Raw genomic sequence first — 19,239 nt, 5'->3', positions numbered from 1 at the left:
TGATCTTTATCTCCAGCTCACACTCCAAGGGTCCCCCACCAGCTGTTCCCTTTCTCAACTCCAACCTCACCCACCCCTCCCTATAGGGTTCTGAGCAGGCTCATCGTGTTCCCTCACCTCAGGGTCATTTGTCCAGTCTCCCTTTCCTCATTCTCGCAGCGGTGACATGGTTCACTCTCTTCTTCTCCCCCTTCCCAAGCCACCAGTACTGCCCTCTCCATTTCCTGGCCTCACTTTCCCTCCTCCACGTGCCCGGGAGGGAGTGGTGTAGGGAGCAGAAGGGCGACACTCCTCCTCCCCGGAGGTCCCACCATCCCAACTGAAACTCCCGCACCTCTACTGTCGCCCAGTCTGTCCGTGGCAGCCTGCTCGACCGTCGCCAACCATGCCCTGCCCAGGTCGTCCAAGCAAAGACCAGGGTGCCCCCGTCTCTCTCCCCAATACCCACATCCGGGTACGGCCACTCTGACCTCTCCGAAAACCTATCAGTGCACAAGAGTCGCAACGTGCCCGGAGCGGCCGCACCCGCGGTGGTTGAACATTTGCTATTTTTCGTCCAGACCCCCGTCTTCTGTAAGCCACCACGTTCCCCCAAACCGTCCACCCATTTTAAAAGGGGGCCCACAACCCTACAAGGAAGGGCCTCACCCTAGAAAGCGGCCCTTGCCCTAGACGGGAGCCAGTAACCTTGCAAGGAGCTCTAGCTATATAAGGGGGCATTCGCCAGGCCAAGAGAGGACCCCTGCGACTCCGCGCCCGGAGTAAGTCGCTCTATCCGGGTCCGCGTAACCCTGGAAAGTCACCCAACCTCTGGGGGGGGGGGGGGCGGGGGGAAGGGGGGAGTCTCCTCTGTCGCTCAGTGGGCGACGCTCGTCCTCCGTGAGACTTCTGTGAAGTCCGGACATCCCTCCCGCCTCCTCCCGGGCCTGGTCCACAGGGACCCCGCTGCAGGACATCCGGTCACCTGCGTGACCTGGCGCCCCGGCATCCGGGTAAGGGCCGCGGGCACCCGCGGGATGACTACAAATCCCGGCGTGCACTGGGCTCACGGCCGTGCCTGAAGGTCAAGGGGCTCTCGGCCCCGCCCCGGAAGATAAGGCGGCTCTCCTCCGCTGTGTCTCCTCTTCCGACCGCGCTCGGCAGCAGGTAGGACGTGTATGTGGCGTGGCGGCTCTGGCATTATCCGCCGCCATCCGCTGCCCTGGGGTCAGCTAGGGACCCCGGCGGGATTCCTGAGAGAGAGCTGGGGTGCAGGGCCAGGGATGGGGGTGGGAAAGGGTCGGGACCTGGAGGGAGGATCCTGGGGACCTGGGACCCTGAAGCTAGGGTGGTGGGGCTGCCTGGGCCGCCCGGGCGCTGACCGTAAGCCGCCTCCAGACAGCCGCCATGGGCCGCGTCATCCGTGGGCAGAGAAAGGGCGCCGGCTCGGTGTTCCGCGCGCACGTCAAGCACCGCAAGGGCGCTGCGCGTCTGCGAGCCGTGGACTTCGCTGAGCGGCACGGCTACATCAAGGGCATCGTGAAGGTGCGGGGATCCCGTGCGGGCGGGTGGGGACACGGGGCGCCCCGCCGGGACCCGCCACTCATGCCACCTCGGCCCGCAGGACATCATCCACGACCCGGGCCGCGGTGCACCCCTCGCCAAGGTAGTCTTTCGGGATCCGTACCGGTTCAAGAAGCGGACGGAGCTGTTCATCGCTGCTGAGGGCATCCACACCGGCCAGTTCGTGTACTGCGGAAAGAAGGGTAAGCTTCGCGGACGCCTGGGTTGCCCGTTTCTTAAGCGTCGGATTCTTGATTTCGGTTCAGGTCTTGATCTCGGTTGGAGACGTCGAGCCCCGCGGTGGGACAGTGTGGAGCCTCCTTGGGATTTTCTCTCTCCTCCTCTCTCTGCCCTTGACTCGCTTGCGCGCACGTTTTTGTTTTTACTTTTTTTTTTTTTTCTTAAATTAAAAAAAATTTTTTTTTTTTAAAAGGGTAAGCTTTGCGTGTGGTGTGGAAGGTCGAGATGGGGAGGGGATTAGACCTGTGGTTGCTGGGAGGAGGGTTACATCGTAAGTCAGGAGGAACATCCAGGCAGAAGTCTCACTTAGTGAGAGCTGTTTGGCTAAACACACTAGAGGGGATGCCCAGAGAGCTGTGTAGGAGGAGGCTGGATGTTGTGGGCTGTGCTGGCCTTCTTGGGGACTTGGGTTTGCATTGCTTCTGATCAGCAGTAGTTAAGGGGGACTACTTTGCTGTACTGACCTATGGTGCTTCTTGCAGCCCAGCTCAACATAGGCAATGTGCTCCCGGTGGGCACTATGCCTGAGGGCACTATTGTGTGTTGTCTGGAGGAGAAGCCTGGTGACCGGGGCAAGTTGGCCCGAGCCTCCGGAAACTACGCCACTGTCATCTCCCACAATCCAGAGACCAAGAAGACTCGAGTGAAGCTGCCTTCCGGCTCAAAGAAAGTAATTTCTTCAGCCAACAGAGCTGTGGTTGGTGAGTGGCAGGCAGCAGTTGAACACTGTGTCTGTGAAGTCAACAGCTAGAGCTGGGCTTTGGGACTTGTTGGTCAGACTTGTCTGTAGTGTGGCCTCATCTGCCCTTCCGTGATTTCTGCTGTCACGTCCATGTAGTTAAGAGCTTTTTCAGGGATGTGTAACTTTTTTTAAGCTACTAGGAAATGCTTTAAGGAAGATTTGAGCCCTGGCTCACTTTGCTATTTGGGCAATATCTTTTTATTCTTGTGGCAAACTCAAGGGATGCTGTTGAGTGTGTGTTTACTATGAAGTAAGCAAAATTGGCCAAGATGTGTGTGTCAGGCTGGGTTAGCCATCCCGTTAGTGTTTGGAGGTTAGATTGAGTGATCCGCTCCGACACAGCAAAGTGGGAGCTTCCCTGGAGAATCATGGGTTGAGGTCGACATTACAGATGACATGGGGAAAGGCTTGGTTTGGCTGCCTGAGAAATCCAGAAAAATTTAATGTTGGCTACTGGGTTGCGAAGGGTCTTAATGCTCAGTGGTAGTTTTGGGGTGTTAATGAAATTTTGGGAATTGTGTGATGGTGTAGGACTGTAGTGAGAGGGTGGTTGGTGTGGGGGTGGGGTACTGGCAAGGATGCTCAGAGCCTGATAGGGTTCTGAAGTTCTGGGAGGGTATGGTGCACCTCCCTCAGGTGTCTGATCTCCCCAACAGGTGTGGTGGCTGGAGGTGGCCGCATTGACAAGCCCATTCTGAAGGCTGGGCGTGCTTACCACAAGTATAAGGCAAAGAGGAATTGTTGGCCACGTGTGCGTGGTGTGGCCATGAATGTAAGTAACCCAGAAATCGGGCAGTTGGGGTGTTGAGGGATTTGGGGGCTGGGAGGCTGGATGGACAGGTGCTTTCCTGGAGTGTCTCCTCTCTGTGGTAGAGGGTACGTAACGTGAGCCTTTTTTGTGTTACGGTTTGTTGGCACATGTCAGTTGATCCTGCTCTTACCCAAGTCCTGAGGTAGATGGGGTCCACATCCCTATGTTAATACCACTTTTTTCTGCTTGCAGCCTGTGGAGCATCCTTTTGGAGGTGGCAACCACCAGCACATTGGCAAACCCTCTACTATCCGCAGAGATGCTCCTGCTGGCCGCAAAGTGGGTCTTATTGCTGCCCGCCGGACCGGGCGTCTGCGGGGAACCAAGACTGTGCAGGAGAAAGAAAACTAGGGACAAGGAGCTCAATAAAATCTGTCCTTTTGCCACTAAGCTGTGCTTGCTTGTGGTTTCAGAGGGAAGGGTCTTTGCCGGGAGGACCTCCATGGAGCTCTTTGTGTAAGGAGAAGGAAGATGAAGTTAGATGCACCAGTGAACAGTGAAAGCAGCTCTGGAAAGAAGAGGTGGGGTGCTAGGGATCTTCACACCTTGATTCCTGGAAACTACTGTGCCGTGCAGTACACAGAGCAGAGAATTCTGCCCACATCTGTGTTAACTTCTCTCGAGTGCTTGGAGGATCTAGGTCAGGGTATAGATTCTTTGGAGTGAGAGTGGTGCTCCTGAAGCTGCAGGCTGGAGAGCCAGGAAGTCATCCTACAGTGGGAAGCCAGGACCAGGATAGGTTAGTTTCTCAGGACAAATGGGCTCCCTGTTTGGCTCATGGTACCTTGTCCCAAACTTTTGACCGTTCATCAAAGGTGGTAGATCCAAGGCAGATAATGCTGAGCCAGTCTGGCGCAGAGATGGTAATGGCAGCCTCAGAACCAGGACACTTGCTTCCCAGAGCTCCCTGCCCCAGTAGTTCCCTTTGTGAACCTGTGTGAAAAGCAGGGGCTGCAGCCCTCTATATAAGTGATAACCTTGAAGCAGGAAGGCTGGGGGCAGAGAGGTTGGTGGCTGGTTGAGGTAGAACACTCCTTGTACAGACCACAGGCAGGAAGGCAAGGGACTGAGAGTTCCTGGGGACCATCTCCCAGAGTGCATCAGAACCAGTCACCTCAGGGTTGTTTCCAGAGGCTGTGTGCAGTCAGGCGTCTCCCACCAGAGAGCAGACCTTTTTGTTGTTGCCAGGTGGCTTCTTGGTGGGGTCTGCACTTGTCTCTAGCATGAACCTTGCCCACAGGTCTTGCTTTCCCGGTCTCCACTGGCCTCCTGACCACCCACCACACCTAGGCAGTGAACCTAGCAGGGCTAGCTAGGCCTTGGTAATGGGTAGAACATACAGGAGGCTGGGGTTTCCTCTTTAACGAAAGAGGGCTAGGCTTGGTCACCTGATCTGTAGAATAACCTGCCTGCCACTGCTTTCCCCTTCTGGATAAAGTGGTCTGGATCCTTGGCCAAGAAGTGGCCCCAGGGAGGCTTTGCTCTACTCGCAAGCACCCGGGAACCCCTTATCCCAGTTAGAGTGGGAACCCCTTATCCCAGTTAGAGTGGACGCAGCTTGCGTTCAGTGTGCTGAACTAAAGGGGCTCTAACCAATAAGCATCTTTCTTGGTCATCACGTGGCTTCTGTGCCATTCTCTGTAAGGGAAAAGACCTGTTCTTTTGTTGGTGGCAGTGCCTTGAGGAATTACTAGAGAGCTTTCCCCTGAAAATTGCTGTAGTTTATTAATCTTCGAAATGGGTTCCTAAGCCTCCCCTTGCCTCGGATCTGAAGCTTCGGGGTCATGGTTCCAGGCTGCCACCCAGTGGCAGCGCTCCCGGCTTCCGGCACGGAGTTTACAGTTCCTTAGGGAGACTAACTACAGAGACGAGGAGTCCGTTTCCCAGAGCGGCCCCAGGGTACCTCCGGTTTCGGACGCGGGGTGGGGAGGTCACTTCCGGTTGGGTTGCTGTGCTGCAGTGGGTGGGGCTATTGGGGCCTGGCCCGGCGGCGGCTCCTCTGCGGTGCTCAGGTGAGTGTGGCTGGGTGGGGGCGGCGGTGACCGCGAGGTCTCCCGGGCGCGGGGTGCCAGCCCTTCCCTGTAGCAACGTGATGCTCGGGCCGGGGCCCACCCCGCTGTCGACGACCTCTCCCGCCCGGCGTCCCTCGGGCAGGCTCCCTCCCCACTCTCGGAGTCCTCAGGAAAAGCCCTGTTCCTGCTCCGGCGTTTTCCGATGGGTCCCAAACCCCGACTGGTGTCCTCCCCAAACCTGGCGTCCCGCTCTCCGATCGCCCTGGCCGGGAGTCCTTCCTTGCCGGGCCCCTGCCCCGCCCGAGACTCCCCTTCCCGGGTTTTATGACTCCGGGAGCCTCGGCGTCTCTCCACCGCATTCCTCTTCCCAGGTCGCCCTAGAGGGCTGCGTCCCGGGATGCCCGGGACCCTCATGGCCTGGTGACTCGAGGCCCTCTCCTTGCCAGCTCCTCTCCACCCTGCAGACGGTAAGCCAGCTCTCCAAATAAACCCCGCTACCATAGCCCCCGGCTTGAGCCGAGTCTTTCCCTCGCATGTGGGTCCAGGTTGTATTCCCCACTCCTCCCCAGCTCTCCACCCCCCCCCCCCCCCCCCCCCCCCCGCTTCTCCATTGAGTCATCCTGTTCCCTGTCCCTAGCCCCATCTCTCTCCTCACCGGGTCTCTAGCTTGGGTCAGTTGATGCCAAAACACACTCTTTCTCCTCGGCTCTTATCCTTCCCATTTACCATCCCCCTTCCCGTGCCCCTCGCTTCCCTCTTGCCTTTAGCAATTCCCCGAAATGCCTGCCCCACCGATATACCTTCCTAACCATCCTCTTTTGTCTCTGGCGCTCCAAGGCCTTCTCTTAACAGCCACGTTTTTTTGTTTTGTTTTGTTTTGTTTTTTATTTTTTTAATGTTTGTTTTATCTTAGAGAGAGAGAGAGAGAGACAGACAGACAGAGCCTGAATGTGGGAGGGGCAGAGAGAGGGAGACACAGAATCCGAAGCAGGCTCGGAGCAGCCCCGATGGGGGCTGGAACCCACAGACTGCGAGATCATGACCTGAGCTGAAGTCGGACGCCCAACCGACTGAACCACTCAGGCTCCCCTAGCAGCCGCGTTTTTATGTGTCTTCTTAGAGGCCTCTATTCAAGGTCAGGAACTGAAGACGTTTTAAAAAATGTATTTAAAAAAATACACCATGTTTTTGTGCTTTGAAAACATTAAAAAAAAATCTTTTTTAGAGAAAACTTAAAAATATGGAGAATAGATTAGCAAACACTAGTGACTAGGTTTGCCACGTGTATTTCAAGCTTTCAATTTTTAAAAAATACATTATTTATTTGTTTTAAACAATCTCTATGCCCCATGTGAGTCTTGAACTTGTGTCCCCAAGGTTAAGGAAGTAGCATACTATAGGGACTGAGCCAGCCAGGCGTCCCCCCCTCCTTTTTTTTTTAAAGTAGACTCCATGAGAGTCTTGAACTGGGGCTTGAACTCATGACCCTGAGAGGTTAAGAGTTGCATGCTCTACTGACTGAGCCAGCCAGGCACTCCTAGTTTTTGTTTTTATTTTTTTAAGAAAGCTGTTGAAGTGAAATTGCCCTTAGAGGCAGGGTCCCCAGTCCCATTTGCTTCCCTAAGCAACCCTTAGTTTGGACATAGTTTCAGCAGTTTTTTATTTTGTTTTAGTTTTATGGAGGTGTAATTGACAAACAGGAATTGTGGAAGTTTTAAGTATACACTTGATGTTTTGATACAGGTGTACATTGTGAGATAATCACATCGATCACCTCACACAGGCACCATTTGCTTTTTTTGTTTTCTTTTTTTCGTTTTGAGAGAGAGTGAGCACTAGGAGGGGAGGGGCGGAGAGAGAGGGAGAGAGAGAATCACAAGCATGTTCCTTGCTGTCAGCACAGAGCCCGATGCAGGTCTCAATCTTAGCAGTGAGATCATGACTGGAGCTGATATCGAGTCAGATGCTTAACCTACTGAGCCACCCAGGTGCCCTTTTTTTGTTTATTCTGTGGTGAGGATATTTAAGATCTACCCTCTGAGCAAGTTTCATAGTTACAATACAGTAATGTTAACTGTAGTCACAGTGCTGTATGTTATATCTCCAGAACTTACTCATCTAGCGCAACTGAAGGTTTGTACTCTGATGGATATGTCTCCATTTTTCCCAACCCCCAAACCCTGGCAACCAAACCATTCTACTTTCTGCTTCTATGATTTGGGCCCTTAGATACCACATGTTAGTGAGATCATGTAGTATTTGTCTTTCTGTGTCTGGTTTATTTCACTTAGTGTGATATTTTCCAGGTTTACCCATGTTGTAGCAAATGGCAAGATTTCATTCTTTGTGGCTGAGTCACATTCCATTGTGTATATGTGCCACATCTTGTATCCCTACATCTATCGTTGGACACTTAGGTTGTTTCCTTGTCTTGCCTATTGTGAATAATGCTGCAGTGACCATGGGAGTGCAGATCTCTCTTTCAGGGAATGATTTCATTTCCTTTGGATAATATAACAAGATGTGGGATTGGTGGATCATGTGCTAGTTCTATTTTCAATTTTTTGAAGCGCCTCTGCATTGTTTTCCATAATGGCTGCCCCAGTTTACTTTCTCACCAACAGTGCACAAGGGCTCCCTTTTCTCCATATCCTCACCAGCACTTATCTTTTGCTTTTTGATAATGCTTTTTGATAATGCTCATTGAGGTGATAACTCATTGTGGTTTTATTTGCAGTTCTCTAGTGATGTTGAGCACTTTTTCATGTACCTGTTGGTCATTTGTATGCTTTGAGGGAGAAATTTAGGTTCTTTGCCCATTTTAAGTTGGGTTTTTGGTTTTTAACCTGTGGAGTTGTGTGAGGTCTTTATATATTTTAGATCTTGATTCCTTATCAGATACATGGTTTGTAAATATTTTCTCCCATTCCTTAGGTGCCTTTTTACTCTGTTGATTATTATTTTGCTGTCAACACATTTTCTTATACCTTTACATACCCACTAGAGTTTTTGTGTTTAAAAGTCTGCATACCGTACATTATGTACTATTGATATTCTGCACTTAACAGTTTCATTCAACCTTATAGCTTTGTATTGCCTCTGACATTGATGTGGTTCATTTCTTTCAATCGCTGTGACCGTGACTGTTCCCTGATAGTAGATACTGAAGTTTCTGATTTTGGGGTGTTTTTTTGTTTGTTTGTTTTGGTACACACAGCCACATGGTAACATTCTTGTGTATCTTGTTGTGTGCATTAGCAAGAGTTTTTATAGGGCACATACCTAGAATTAGGTTTCCTGACTGAATTTACAGGGTTTCAGCTCTTCCAGGTGGTGCCAGGTGGATTTTCAGAGTGACTGTACCAGTTTATACTCCCACAGGACCCTGAGAATCTCATCGTTCTTTATGTCTTCAACATTTGATATTGCGAAGCATTTTATATTTTTCCCAAACTGTGGGGAGAGAAGTCTTGAATTTGCATTTCTCCAATTCTCAATGACGTTGAAGATTGTTTCAAATGTTTATTGGACTCTTTGATTTCATCATCTGTGACTTACCAAGTCATTCTGTGTTTAGTTTCTTAAATGAATGGTCTTGTCCTTTGTGTGTGTGTGTGTGTGTGTGTGTGTTTTAAGATATTTTCTGTGTATCTTTTCTTATGTATTATGTCTGCAAATATCTTTCACTCTGCATCTTGTCTTTTAATTTTGTGTTTTGTACAGAAAAATTTTTGGAGTAAAATTAAGCAACTTTTCCTCTATGGACTGTATTTTGTGTATTTTCCTAGAATAGCTGAAATTTGAAAAAAAAAAAACTTAGGTCTTCTATGTGCTTAAAATATATTTTTGTTGGCCATAGGAGGCAGGGATTGAATTTTATTTTCCTAAGGAAAATCAGTTGTGTTGGTACCATTATGAATAGCACGTCATTAACATATGCATGGGTCTGTTCCTTATCTTCTTTACTTTGCTTACACTTTGCTTTTATTACCATAGCCTTACAGTAAGCCTTGATAGATGGTAGGGCATGCCTCTGCCTACCTTAGTTCTTTTTTGGCATTGTCTTAGTTAATCGTGGATCATTATTTTGATATTTAGTCATTTTTGTCAGATTTCGTGTTATGTCCTGTTGCAATTTTGATTGCACAGAATTAATAGGTTTATTTGAGCAGAGTTGACATTTTTATGATATCGAATCCTCCTATTTATGAATACTGTCTGTTTCTCCGTAGGTCTTTTTGATGTCCTTCAGTGAAGTTTTACCATTTTGTCCCTGGCATTTTGGACAACACTTGATGGCCATTGTTGAATGTATGGTATGTAGAGTTGTGTCCCTCATTTCATTTCATTTCATTTCATTTCATTTCATTTCATAGAGAGCATCAGTAGGGGAGAGGGGCTAGGGGCAGAGAGAGAGAGAGAGAGAGAGAGAGAGAATCTTAAGCAGGGTCCATACTCAGCGTGGAGCCTGACACAGGGCTTGATCCCACAACCCTTGAATCATGACAGCCCAAATCAAGAGTTGGGCGGTTAACTGACTGAGCCACCGAGGTGCCCCCCTCCCTGACTTTTTTGTTTTTAATAGTATTTCTTTTTCTATCTTTTCTGCTGCCTCCCCCTCATTGGACTTGCCAGATATTTGTTATTAGCATTCTAAAGGACCAGTGTTATTTTCTGTTTCTTTATTTTATGTATTTTAAAATGTTTACTTATTTTGAGAGAGAGAGAGAGCACACACAAGGGGGGTGCAAGGCAGAGAGAGGAGAGAGAGAAAGAATCCCAAGCAAGCTCCCACACTGTCAGTGTGGAGCCCATCTCGGGGCTCAATCTCACAAACTGTGAGGTCAGGTCATGACTCGAGCTGAAATCAAATCAGACGCTTAACCAGTTGAACTACCCAGGTGCCCCAGATATTATTTTGTTTCTTTAAATTGAGTGGTGTTCTTTTTTTTTTTTTTTTTAATCTTTCCTTGAATCCACTTTTCTCAGTCTGTGTCTAATTTCTTATTGAATGTTTAGATAGTTTATTTCAGTCTCTCTTATGCTAAAATAAGTGCATTAAGAATGCACATTTTTCGGGGCATCTGTGTGGCTCACTTGGTTAAATGTCTGATTATTGGATTCAGCTTGGATCTCTTGTTTGGATCTCTTGTTTGGTGAGTTCAAGCCCCTCGTTGGGCTCTGCACTGATGGTGCGGAGCTTGCTTGGGATTCTCTGTCTCCCTCTCTCTCTGTGTCCCTCCCCTGCTCGTGCTCTCTCTCTCCAAATAAATAAACATTAAAACAAAATTTTTAAAGAATGTATATATTTTTTATTTTATTTTATTTTTTTTTTATTTTTATTTTTTTATTTAAAAAAAAAATTTTTTTTTTCAACGTTTATTTATTTTTGGGACAGAGAGAGACAGAGCATGAACGGGGGAGGAGCAGAGAGAGAGGGAGACACAGAATCGGAAACAGGCTCCAGGCTCTGAGCCATCAGCCCAGAGCCCGACGCGGGGCTCGAACTCACGGACCGCGAGATCGTGACCTGGTTGAAGTTGGACGCTTAACCGACTGCGCCACCCAGGCGCCCCAAGAATGTATATTTTTTTGTTAGGTGGCCTTTGTTTCCATTTTTATGGTTTTCTGGAAAGGGGTACTTGTTTTTAGCATATATTTCCAGCATAACAGCGGTCTGGTGAGAGAATGTTTTCCCAAATGATGTCAGCCTTTGGAAGTTGTTGAAACTTTCATTGTTGCCTGGTTCATGATGTTATTTTAATAGTTTTGAATGTGCATCTTGGAAAGTGTCTATTCTCTATGTTTTAAGTGGCTATTCTCTACTCAGTCCTCTTGCTTCTGAGGGATATGTGTTAGAATCTCTCATTCCAGTGGAGCTTTGCCAGGTTCCTCTTTGCTGCTTCAGTTAGAGCATTGGCTTTCTACATTTGGATTTTGTTGGTAGATACATACATGTCTGTAATTACGTCTTGGTGGATTTTCCTTTTATTAACGTGTATTGTTATTTTTGTTCCTATAATTTTTGCTTTCAGTTCTGTTTTAATTGGTTTAAATAAATGCTGATCCACACATAGCAATGCATATTAAAAGCTCACAAATATCATGAATGAGGGGAAGAAGTCAAGAGTATAGACAGCTTATATTTCCTTTGATAAAAAACTCACCAGAGGCACAGCTGATCTGTGGTGGTGGCATTCAGGGTAGAGCTTCACTCTTGGGCGTTCAGGGAGGAAGCAGTGCCCGCAGGGGCAGGAGGGCTGACGTTGGTGCTGGTTCTGTGGGTGTGGGCCCTTGTGATTGCCCCTGGAGCTGTGTGTTCAGGATTTCTCAACTCTTAAAATGTCATATTTCAATAAAGAGCTTTAAAGGCAAAGAAAAGGTATATATCTTCTACAGCTTTATTTTAATTAGTGTTTGTTTAATCTGTCTTATATTCAGCCTTTGTGTTACTTTATTTTAGGTTATGTAGATGCGTTGTGTGCATCTGTTGGAGAGTCTTGTGCTTCTAGTAGGTGAGTTTAATTGTTTTATTTATCATTACTCGTCCACTGAATTGTTTCGACTACTGTTGTGTTTTTTGCCATCTGTACTTTGACTTTGTTCTATGCCTTCCATTGATTTTCTTTTTCTTTTTCTCCTCAATACTTAACGTGTTGTCTTTACTCTTTCATGTAAAGTGAATGGGTATCTCCGTCTTTCTCCTGAATGAGACAGCTTGGCGTGTCAGGGAGGTTGAGGGGAGCAGATGACCCGAGGAGTTGTGCACGTGTCCGTGTACTGGGTGCCAGGTTGGGCAGGGTAGCCCCAGGCAGGGAGCAGAGTCAGCCTGGGAGGCCAGCTGTGCCCTGATGGGGATGAACATGGTCCTGAAGGTGCCCACAGGAGAGGCCAGGCTGGGCCTCCACGTGTTCCTTTCTCTTCCCTCAGCACCAGTGTGGCTTAGCTGACTTCCTCCCCTTGGAAGCCCAGGGTGCCAGGCGATGGCAACTTTGCACCTGTCTGCCCTGCCCCAGGTGAGCATCCGTTTTCCCTGGGAGGTGTGAAGTCTCCACACAGGGCTTTCCTGCTTCTGCTGCCTTAGCAGGCACTGTGAGGCATGTCTGGTCTGGGGCGTTGAGCAGAGGAGGAGTGACCCTGGGATTCCCCCGGCCTTCCTTAGTTAGCTGGCTTAGCAGCCAAGGGCCCGGGCCACTCCCCTGGGTCATGCTGGGGGATCATTCCTGTAGCTGCCCCTGTGCTGCTGCTCCTAGAATGCTTCTGCGGCACCTGCCCCCAGGGCCCACGCTGAGTCGCACCTGGGCCTGCAGCAGCCCTTGTCATTCCAGGCTGAGGTGACCTTTGAGGACGTGGCCGTGCTATTCTCCCGGGAGGAGTGGGGCCGTCTGGGCCCTACTCAGAGGGGCCTCTACAGGGACGTGATGCTGGAGACCTACAGGAATCTGGTCTCCCTGGGTAAGGCCCCTCACTAGGATGCAGCTCAGGGAACAGCCCCGGGAACTGAGGGCTCAGCAGGGGTTGGGCTGGGGGCCTCTTCCCCCTGGTCCTGGGCAGGCCTGGTCTGCTAGAGGAGGGGCCAGGCAGGGCTGGGTCTGTGCTTCTGTCATCTGACTCTGAGCTCCCAGATAAGAGTGCCTCCTGCTCCAGACCCGAGACAGGTCCCTCCCCAGAGGGATTGTGTACCTTCCAAGAGGAGAGAGCCCTCTGCACTTTTGTTCCCTGTGTTCAATTTGCCTCTTTACGACTGCCCCCAGCCCTCCAGAGTGTCCAGACTCCCCATCACCCCACTTTGCCTGTGCTTCTCTTCCTGCCACAGGAAGGAGATGTTGTGAGATCATGCTCAGTGCAGCCCTGTTCCTTGGCACCAACCCCAGGCCCTGTTTTCTTCTTAGGAGCTGGACGTGCAGGTCCCAAGCCTGGGGTGATCACACAGTTGGAGCGAGGGGATGAACCATGGGTCCTGGATGCACAGGGTGCCAAAGGGAAAGGGCGACCGAGAGTCAGTGTCTCAGGTGCGTGAAGGGGGCCTCTTCCCCAACAGCTGCTGAACAGGCATCTGTTGGAGTCCAGGGTGTATGGTTAATGGTTCCGGAATTGAGAACAAGGTGCATTGGGGCAGCATTATTCTGAGTACCTCATTGTGGTAATTCTTGAGCTGAATCTTCTAGGAGGGTGAGAGGGGGCATTGTTGGCAGAGGAGAAAAGGGAAGGGCATTCGGGTATGCTGTGAGGGACGGCTGGGTCCATGGGACCTCATGGAGCCCTGCCCTCCAGAGCTCATGCCCTGTGAGGAGGGTCAGGCAGGGCCATAGTATGGAGACCATCACTTCATTCTCCTTTACTAAAATTGCCACTTGGCAATCACGGACCATTACAAGAAAGAGAGAATATGTCATCACCCAGATACCAGTGTGTTCCTACTCTCCCCTTTCTCGTGCTGTTTCACGCCCATACGAATGTTGCTTCTTGACAGGGATGCAGTGCTCCCAAGTGTACTGTTGTCGCCTCCTTTTTCACTCAGTGAGTGTCCATCTTTTTTTTTTTTTTATTTAAAAAAAAATTTTTTTTTTTTTAATTTTTTTTTTTTTTCCAACGTTTATTTATTTTTGGGACAGAGAGAGACAGAGTATGAACGGGGGAGGGGCAGAGAGAGAGGGAGACACAGAATCGGAAACAGGCTCCAGGCTCTGAGCCATCAGCCCAGAGCCTGACGCGGGGCTCGAACTCACGGACCGCGCGATCGTGACCTGGCTGAAGTCGGACGCTTAACCGACTGCGCCACCCAGGCGCCCCAAAAAAAAAAAAATTTTTTTTTAATGTTTATTTATTTTTGAGACAGATAGAGACAGAGCATGAATGGGGGAGGGGCAGAGAGAGAGGGAGACACAGAATCGGAAGCAGGCTCCAGGCTCTGAGCCATCAGCCCAGAGCCTGACGCGGGGCTCGAACTCGCGAACCGTGAGATTGTGACCTGAGCTGAAGTCGGATGCTCAACCCACTGAGCCACCCAGGCGCCCCAATGAGTGTCCATCTTTATGCACAAGTCAGTCACTGGTTTTGTTGGAAGTGCCAGTGGAAAGGGTGCTCTGTAGTTTCATTGCCATGAACAACTCTGATAAGCGTTATTTTGCACGTCTTGGTGATGTCCTAAGAAGCAACTCTTGGTTCAAAGGACTTGAATTTCTCTTTTGTAAATTTGTTTATTCAAATATAAATACTTCTAGAACCAGGGTAAATCTTGTTTATAACTCAGTGAATTTTTATAAAAATCCTCTTCCAGATCAAGATGTAGAACTTTTCTAGTTCCCTGGGAGCCCACTGGGCCTCCTGTCATTTCCCACTGCTCCTCACAGGACCCTTCTCTCTGACTCCTGGGGACGGCACTCTGCCCCTCAACTCTGTGTCTTGTCTCACGCATCTGAACGTTGTGAGGGCTGCTGTGGTGTACTCAGTTTGTTCTCTTTCGTTGCCACGTGATGTTCTGCCATGTGAATCTACCACAAATTATTTTCCTTTTTTTTTTTTTTTTTTTTTTTTTTTTAATTTATTTTGAGAGAGAGAGAGCAGGGGAGGGGCAGAAAGAATGGGAGCGAGAGAATCCCAAGTAGGCTCCACACTGATGTGGGGCTCGAATCCACGAACTGTGAGATCATGACCTGAGCTGAAGTCAAGAGTTGGATGCTTAACCGACAGCCACCCAGGCACTCCAAGATATTTTCCATTCTTGTTGACATTTGGTTGTCCCCGTTTTGGGTTGTTGTGGATGTTTCTCTTCGTTCACAGAAAGTACCTTTCTGGTGGTATGTTTCTGCAAGGGGAGTTGGTGTATGAATGTCTGGTCAAGGCAGGAAGGAGAGGAGGCTCGAGGGTATCAGGAACCATTCTGTGTGGCGCCTTGAGTTTAAGGGGCTGGTAATTGCCTCTCAGGCCCCTGAGAAAAGACACAGGAATGGGTATAGCCTGCTAGGGGGAGCTCAGGGACACCAAGGCCCATGGTTGGCACGAGGTTGGCCTTCTGATGTCCTGAGGAGGCACCTGGTTTTCCTACCCTGAATTTTGGGGTGAATTAGCTGTTGTTAAGTGGCCTCAGACTCACTTCTTTGTCAGATGTCCTCTGTGACTCTCAGGGCCCCCTGGTCTCCATGGTGGCATGAAGCTTCCATGTTCTGTCCCTTTGTAATGAGGACCTGCGCCCTATAGCCGCACTAAGGAAGGTTTTGTGGGCAGAAGGCGGGCAGGAAGAATTCGTCAGGCCTGGTTTAAATACTTGCACTGCCACATGACTGCAGCCTTGGGTAAGTCCTTGAAGCCTCTGAGCTACCGGCTCTCCTCTTTGCAAGGTGTTGTAACCCTGGAGGTGGTGGAATGGGTACGGCACCGATGGTTGGCAGCATCTTCATACCTTCCTTCTGAAGTCAGAACAGGTGGTCCAGAGATGTGTCTGTCGTTTCAGCTCGTGGGACCAGGACTGAGTACAGTGAGTTGTCTTCAGGAGAAATGCTTGATGGGGAAGAACTGGATCGACTCCAGAGTGCTGTTTCCCAGGGACCTGAGCCTGGAGAGGCCCGTGCGTGTGTCCGGGAGCCAGAGGACAGCCTGGACGAGCCTGTGGAACAGAGATGCCTGAGGCCAGTCACGTGGACTAATGAGGAGAGCATCCAGGAGTCCGCAGGGAGCCTCAGCTTCCAGTCAAGCCCGATCTCTGACCAGAGACCTCACAAATGTGATATATGTGAACAAAGTTTTGAACAGAGATCATACCTCAATAACCATAAGCGTGTACACAGGACAAAAAAGATAAATGTAGTCCATGATTCTGGGGAATTCTTCAGTGCAAATCTGGCTAAAGAAGCTCAGATAATTCCTCTTGGGAAAAAATTGCATCATTGTGGTTACTGTGGGAAAGCCTTCAGGTACAGTGCTAACCTCGTCAAGCACCAGCGGCTTCATAGTGAAGAAAAGCCCTACAAGTGTGAAGAGTGCGGGAAAGCCTTCGGCCAGAGCTGCGAGTTCATCAGTCACCGAAGGATGCATTCAGGGGAGATCCCCTACCGGTGTGGTGAGTGCGGGAAGACATTCAACCAAAGGCCCAACCTCATGAAGCATCAGAGGATTCACACCGGGGAGAAGCCCTACAAATGTGGTGATTGCGGGAAACACTTCAGTGCCTATTCTTCCCTTATTTACCACCAGAGAATCCACACTGGAGAGAAACCCTATAAGTGCAACGACTGTGGGAAAGCCTTCAGTGATGGCTCAATCCTCATCCGGCATCGTCGGACTCACACTGGAGAGAAGCCATTTGAGTGCAAAGAATGTGGCAAAGGCTTTACCCAAAGTTCTAACCTTATCCAACATCAAAGAATTCACACTGGGGAGAAACCCTATAAATGCAATGAATGTGAGAAAGCCTTCATCCAAAAAACCAAACTGGTTGAACATCAGAGAAGCCACACTGGAGAGAAGCCCTATGAGTGTAATGACTGTGGCAAAGTCTTCAGCCAAAGCACACACCTTATTCAGCATCAGAGGATCCACACGGGAGAGAAGCCGTACAAGTGCAGTGAGTGTGGAAAGGCCTTCCACAACAGTTCCAGACTCATCCACCACCAAAGGTCACACCACGGAGAGAAGCCGTACAAATGCAGCGATTGCAAGAAAGCCTTTAGCCAGGGTACTTACCTCATCCAGCACCGGAGGATCCACACGGGGGAGAAGCCCTACAAGTGCAGCAAGTGTGGGAAAGCCTTCCGGCACAGCTCCAACATGTGCCAGCATCAGAGGATTCACCTCCGAGAGGACTTTGCGAGGTGACTGTGGACCAGGGCCCATGAGTTCTGCTGTGCACTTCTCCATACGACCCACCCCACCCCTTTATTTATTGTCTGTACAGTGTTGTCACAGATGAAGGGCATTTCTAATTAAAAACAAACGAAACTCTTTCCTTAATCCCGAAGCCGTGCATGTTCATTTTAGAGAAATTGAGAGAGAGGTAGGCAAAAAGAAGTTCTTGTGATTCCCCCCGTTTAGAAAATGAATCCATTACTGCTGATTTAGCATAAGCTTCCTTTCACACAGTTCAGCGCGTTGTCAAAAGAAAATACTGCGTGCTTGTCATTGCAGCACAGAGGATCTTCCTTTGTTATTTCCTCGATCCTAGAAAACTCACACTGGAAAAATTCTACATATTTACATATTGTAATTTAAAAAGATTAGCATAATGTTCATGCTTTTCCGTGTATCTTAATAGAGGTGATATTGTGGTAAAATACACATAACCTGAAACTTACCATTTTTACCGTTTTTAGGTGTACAGCTCAGTGGCATTAAATACACTCACAATGTTGTTTGACCATCACCACTATTTCCAGAACTTTTATGATCTGAAACAAACTCTGTACGCATTAAATAATAACTCTCCCTTTCTTTCGGCTGCTGACAGTCTGTTCTATTTTCTGTCTGAATTGGCCTATCCTGGCTTCTTCAGGTATGGAGTCATATAGTATCTGCCCTTTATATCTAGCTTATTTCGCTTTGCATAATGTCCTCAAGATTTATCCATGTTGTAACCTGTATCAGAATGTCATTTTTTTATGCCTGAGAAATATGACCTTGATTTGTAGATACCATGTTTTATTTATCCATTCATCTCTTAATGGGCACTTGGGTGTTGTATACGAGCATTTTTTGGATCCTTTCGGTACTTTGGGGTATAATCCTGGGAGTGAAATTGCTGGATCATATGGTAATTCCACGTTTAGCTTTTTGAGGAGCGGCCAGACTTTTCCACACAGTGGCTGTACCGTTTTATAGTCCCACCAACAATGAATAGAAGGTTCTGATTTCTCCACATCCTTGCCAGCATTTGTTATTTTCCATTTTTTAAAGTTTGATATATTTATTTCTATACACGACATGGGTCTTGAACTCACAACCCTGAGATCAAGAGTCGCATGCTCTTCTGACTGAGCCAGCCAGACACCCCAATTTTTCCATTTTTAAAAATAATATCTATACTAATGGGTGTGAAGTGGTATCTCATTGTGGTTTTGGTTTGCATTTCCCTGATGACTAATGATGTTGAACATCTTTTCAGGCACTTATTGGCCATTTGTATATCATCTTTGGAGAAATGTCTGTCCTAGTCCTTTGCCAACTTTTGAATTGGGTTCTTTCTTATTGTTGAGGTGTAGGAGTTCTTTGTATGTTTTGCGTAGCAATCCCTTATCAGGTATATGATTTGGAAATAATTACTCTAATTCTGTGAGTTCTGTCTATTGTTATTAGTGTCCTTTGTTGCACAAAAGTTTTTAATTTTTATGAAGTTCAGTGTATTTTTTTCTTTTGTTGCCTGTGCTTTGTGTGTCCTACTCAAGAAATTGCTAAGTCCGAGGTTAGGAAGATTTGCCCCTCTGTTTTTTTCTGAAGTTGGTAGTTTTAGGTCTTTGATCCATTTTAAGCTAATTTTTTAATATGGTGTAAGGTAAGAGTCCAAATTCCTTCTTTTGGAAGTAGACCTCCAATTTTCCCTACAACATTGTTTTTAAAAGTTTATTCATATATTTTTGAGAGCAAGAGTACAAGTTGTGGAGTGGCAAAGGGAAGGGGAGAGAGAATCCTAAGCAGGCTCTGTGCATCAGCGCAGAGTCTAATGTGGGGTTTGAACCCACAAACTGTGAGATCATGACCAAAACCAAGAGTCAGGTGCTTAACCGACTGAGCCACTAGGCGCCCCATCCTACAACATTTTTTGAAAAGACTTGGCTTTCCTTATTTTTTTTTTTTTTAATTTTTTTTTTCAACATTTATATTTATTTTTGGGACAGAGAGAGACAGAGCATGAACGGGGGAGGGGCAGAGAGAGAGGGAGACACAGAATCAGAAACAGGCTC

General features: G+C 48.4%; 2 protein-coding genes across 11 annotated transcripts; both read left to right on the top strand.

Annotated features, from left to right (window-relative positions):
* The first annotated feature begins 1,013 nt into the window (after positions 1-1,013).
* Positions 1,014-3,725, top strand: RPL8 (ribosomal protein L8). The gene is made up of 6 exons (XM_045455655.1): positions 1,014-1,146; positions 1,378-1,524; positions 1,604-1,745; positions 2,265-2,483; positions 3,181-3,296; positions 3,528-3,725. The coding sequence occupies exons 2-6, from the start codon at positions 1,387-1,389 to the stop codon at positions 3,684-3,686; spliced, it is 774 nt and encodes a 257-aa protein (XP_045311611.1). The 5' UTR covers positions 1,014-1,146; positions 1,378-1,386; the 3' UTR covers positions 3,687-3,725.
* A 1,176-nt stretch (positions 3,726-4,901) lies between these two features.
* Positions 4,902-18,671, top strand: ZNF34 (zinc finger protein 34). 10 transcript variants are annotated; one of them, XM_045455577.1, is made up of 8 exons: positions 4,903-5,347; positions 5,719-5,814; positions 9,580-9,663; positions 11,811-11,862; positions 12,278-12,363; positions 12,658-12,802; positions 13,240-13,359; positions 15,801-18,671. In XM_045455577.1, exons 5-8 carry the CDS (start codon positions 12,331-12,333, stop codon positions 17,159-17,161), a joined length of 1,659 nt encoding a protein of 552 aa, XP_045311533.1. In that variant the 5' UTR covers positions 4,903-5,347; positions 5,719-5,814; positions 9,580-9,663; positions 11,811-11,862; positions 12,278-12,330; the 3' UTR covers positions 17,162-18,671. The 10 variants fall into 10 exon arrangements, with proteins under 10 accessions (XP_045311544.1, XP_045311533.1, XP_045311534.1 ...); XM_045455578.1 differs by having other exon boundaries at positions 5,719-5,882; XM_045455585.1 differs by having other exon boundaries at positions 4,914-5,347; positions 12,676-12,802.
* Positions 18,672-19,239: the final 568 nt, after the last annotated feature.

This window comes from Leopardus geoffroyi, chromosome C3 (genome assembly GCF_018350155.1).
Source record: "Leopardus geoffroyi isolate Oge1 chromosome C3, O.geoffroyi_Oge1_pat1.0, whole genome shotgun sequence".
In the NCBI taxonomy this organism is placed as follows: domain Eukaryota; kingdom Metazoa; phylum Chordata; class Mammalia; order Carnivora; family Felidae; genus Leopardus; species Leopardus geoffroyi.
Note: the sequence above shows the minus strand (reverse complement) of the source record. Positions and strands in the feature narration are given on the sequence as shown.

Excerpts from the sequence above, each read along its gene's own strand:
- RPL8 (XM_045455655.1), top strand. The coding sequence starts at position 1,387 with ATGGGCCGCGTCATCCGTGGGCAGAGAAAGGGCGCCGGCTCGGTGTTC. Across the intron at positions 1,746-2,264 it reads CGTGTACTGCGGAAAGAAGG|CCCAGCTCAACATAGGCAAT; the intron begins GTAAGCTTCGCG and ends TGCTTCTTGCAG. Across the intron at positions 2,484-3,180 it reads AGCCAACAGAGCTGTGGTTG|GTGTGGTGGCTGGAGGTGGC; the intron begins GTGAGTGGCAGG and ends TCTCCCCAACAG.
- ZNF34 (XM_045455582.1), top strand. The coding sequence starts at position 12,331 with ATGGCAACTTTGCACCTGTCTGCCCTGCCCCAG. Across the intron at positions 12,364-12,657 it reads ACCTGTCTGCCCTGCCCCAG|CAGCCCTTGTCATTCCAGGC; the intron begins GTGAGCATCCGT and ends CTGGGCCTGCAG. Across the intron at positions 12,803-13,239 it reads CAGGAATCTGGTCTCCCTGG|GAGCTGGACGTGCAGGTCCC; the intron begins GTAAGGCCCCTC and ends TTTTCTTCTTAG.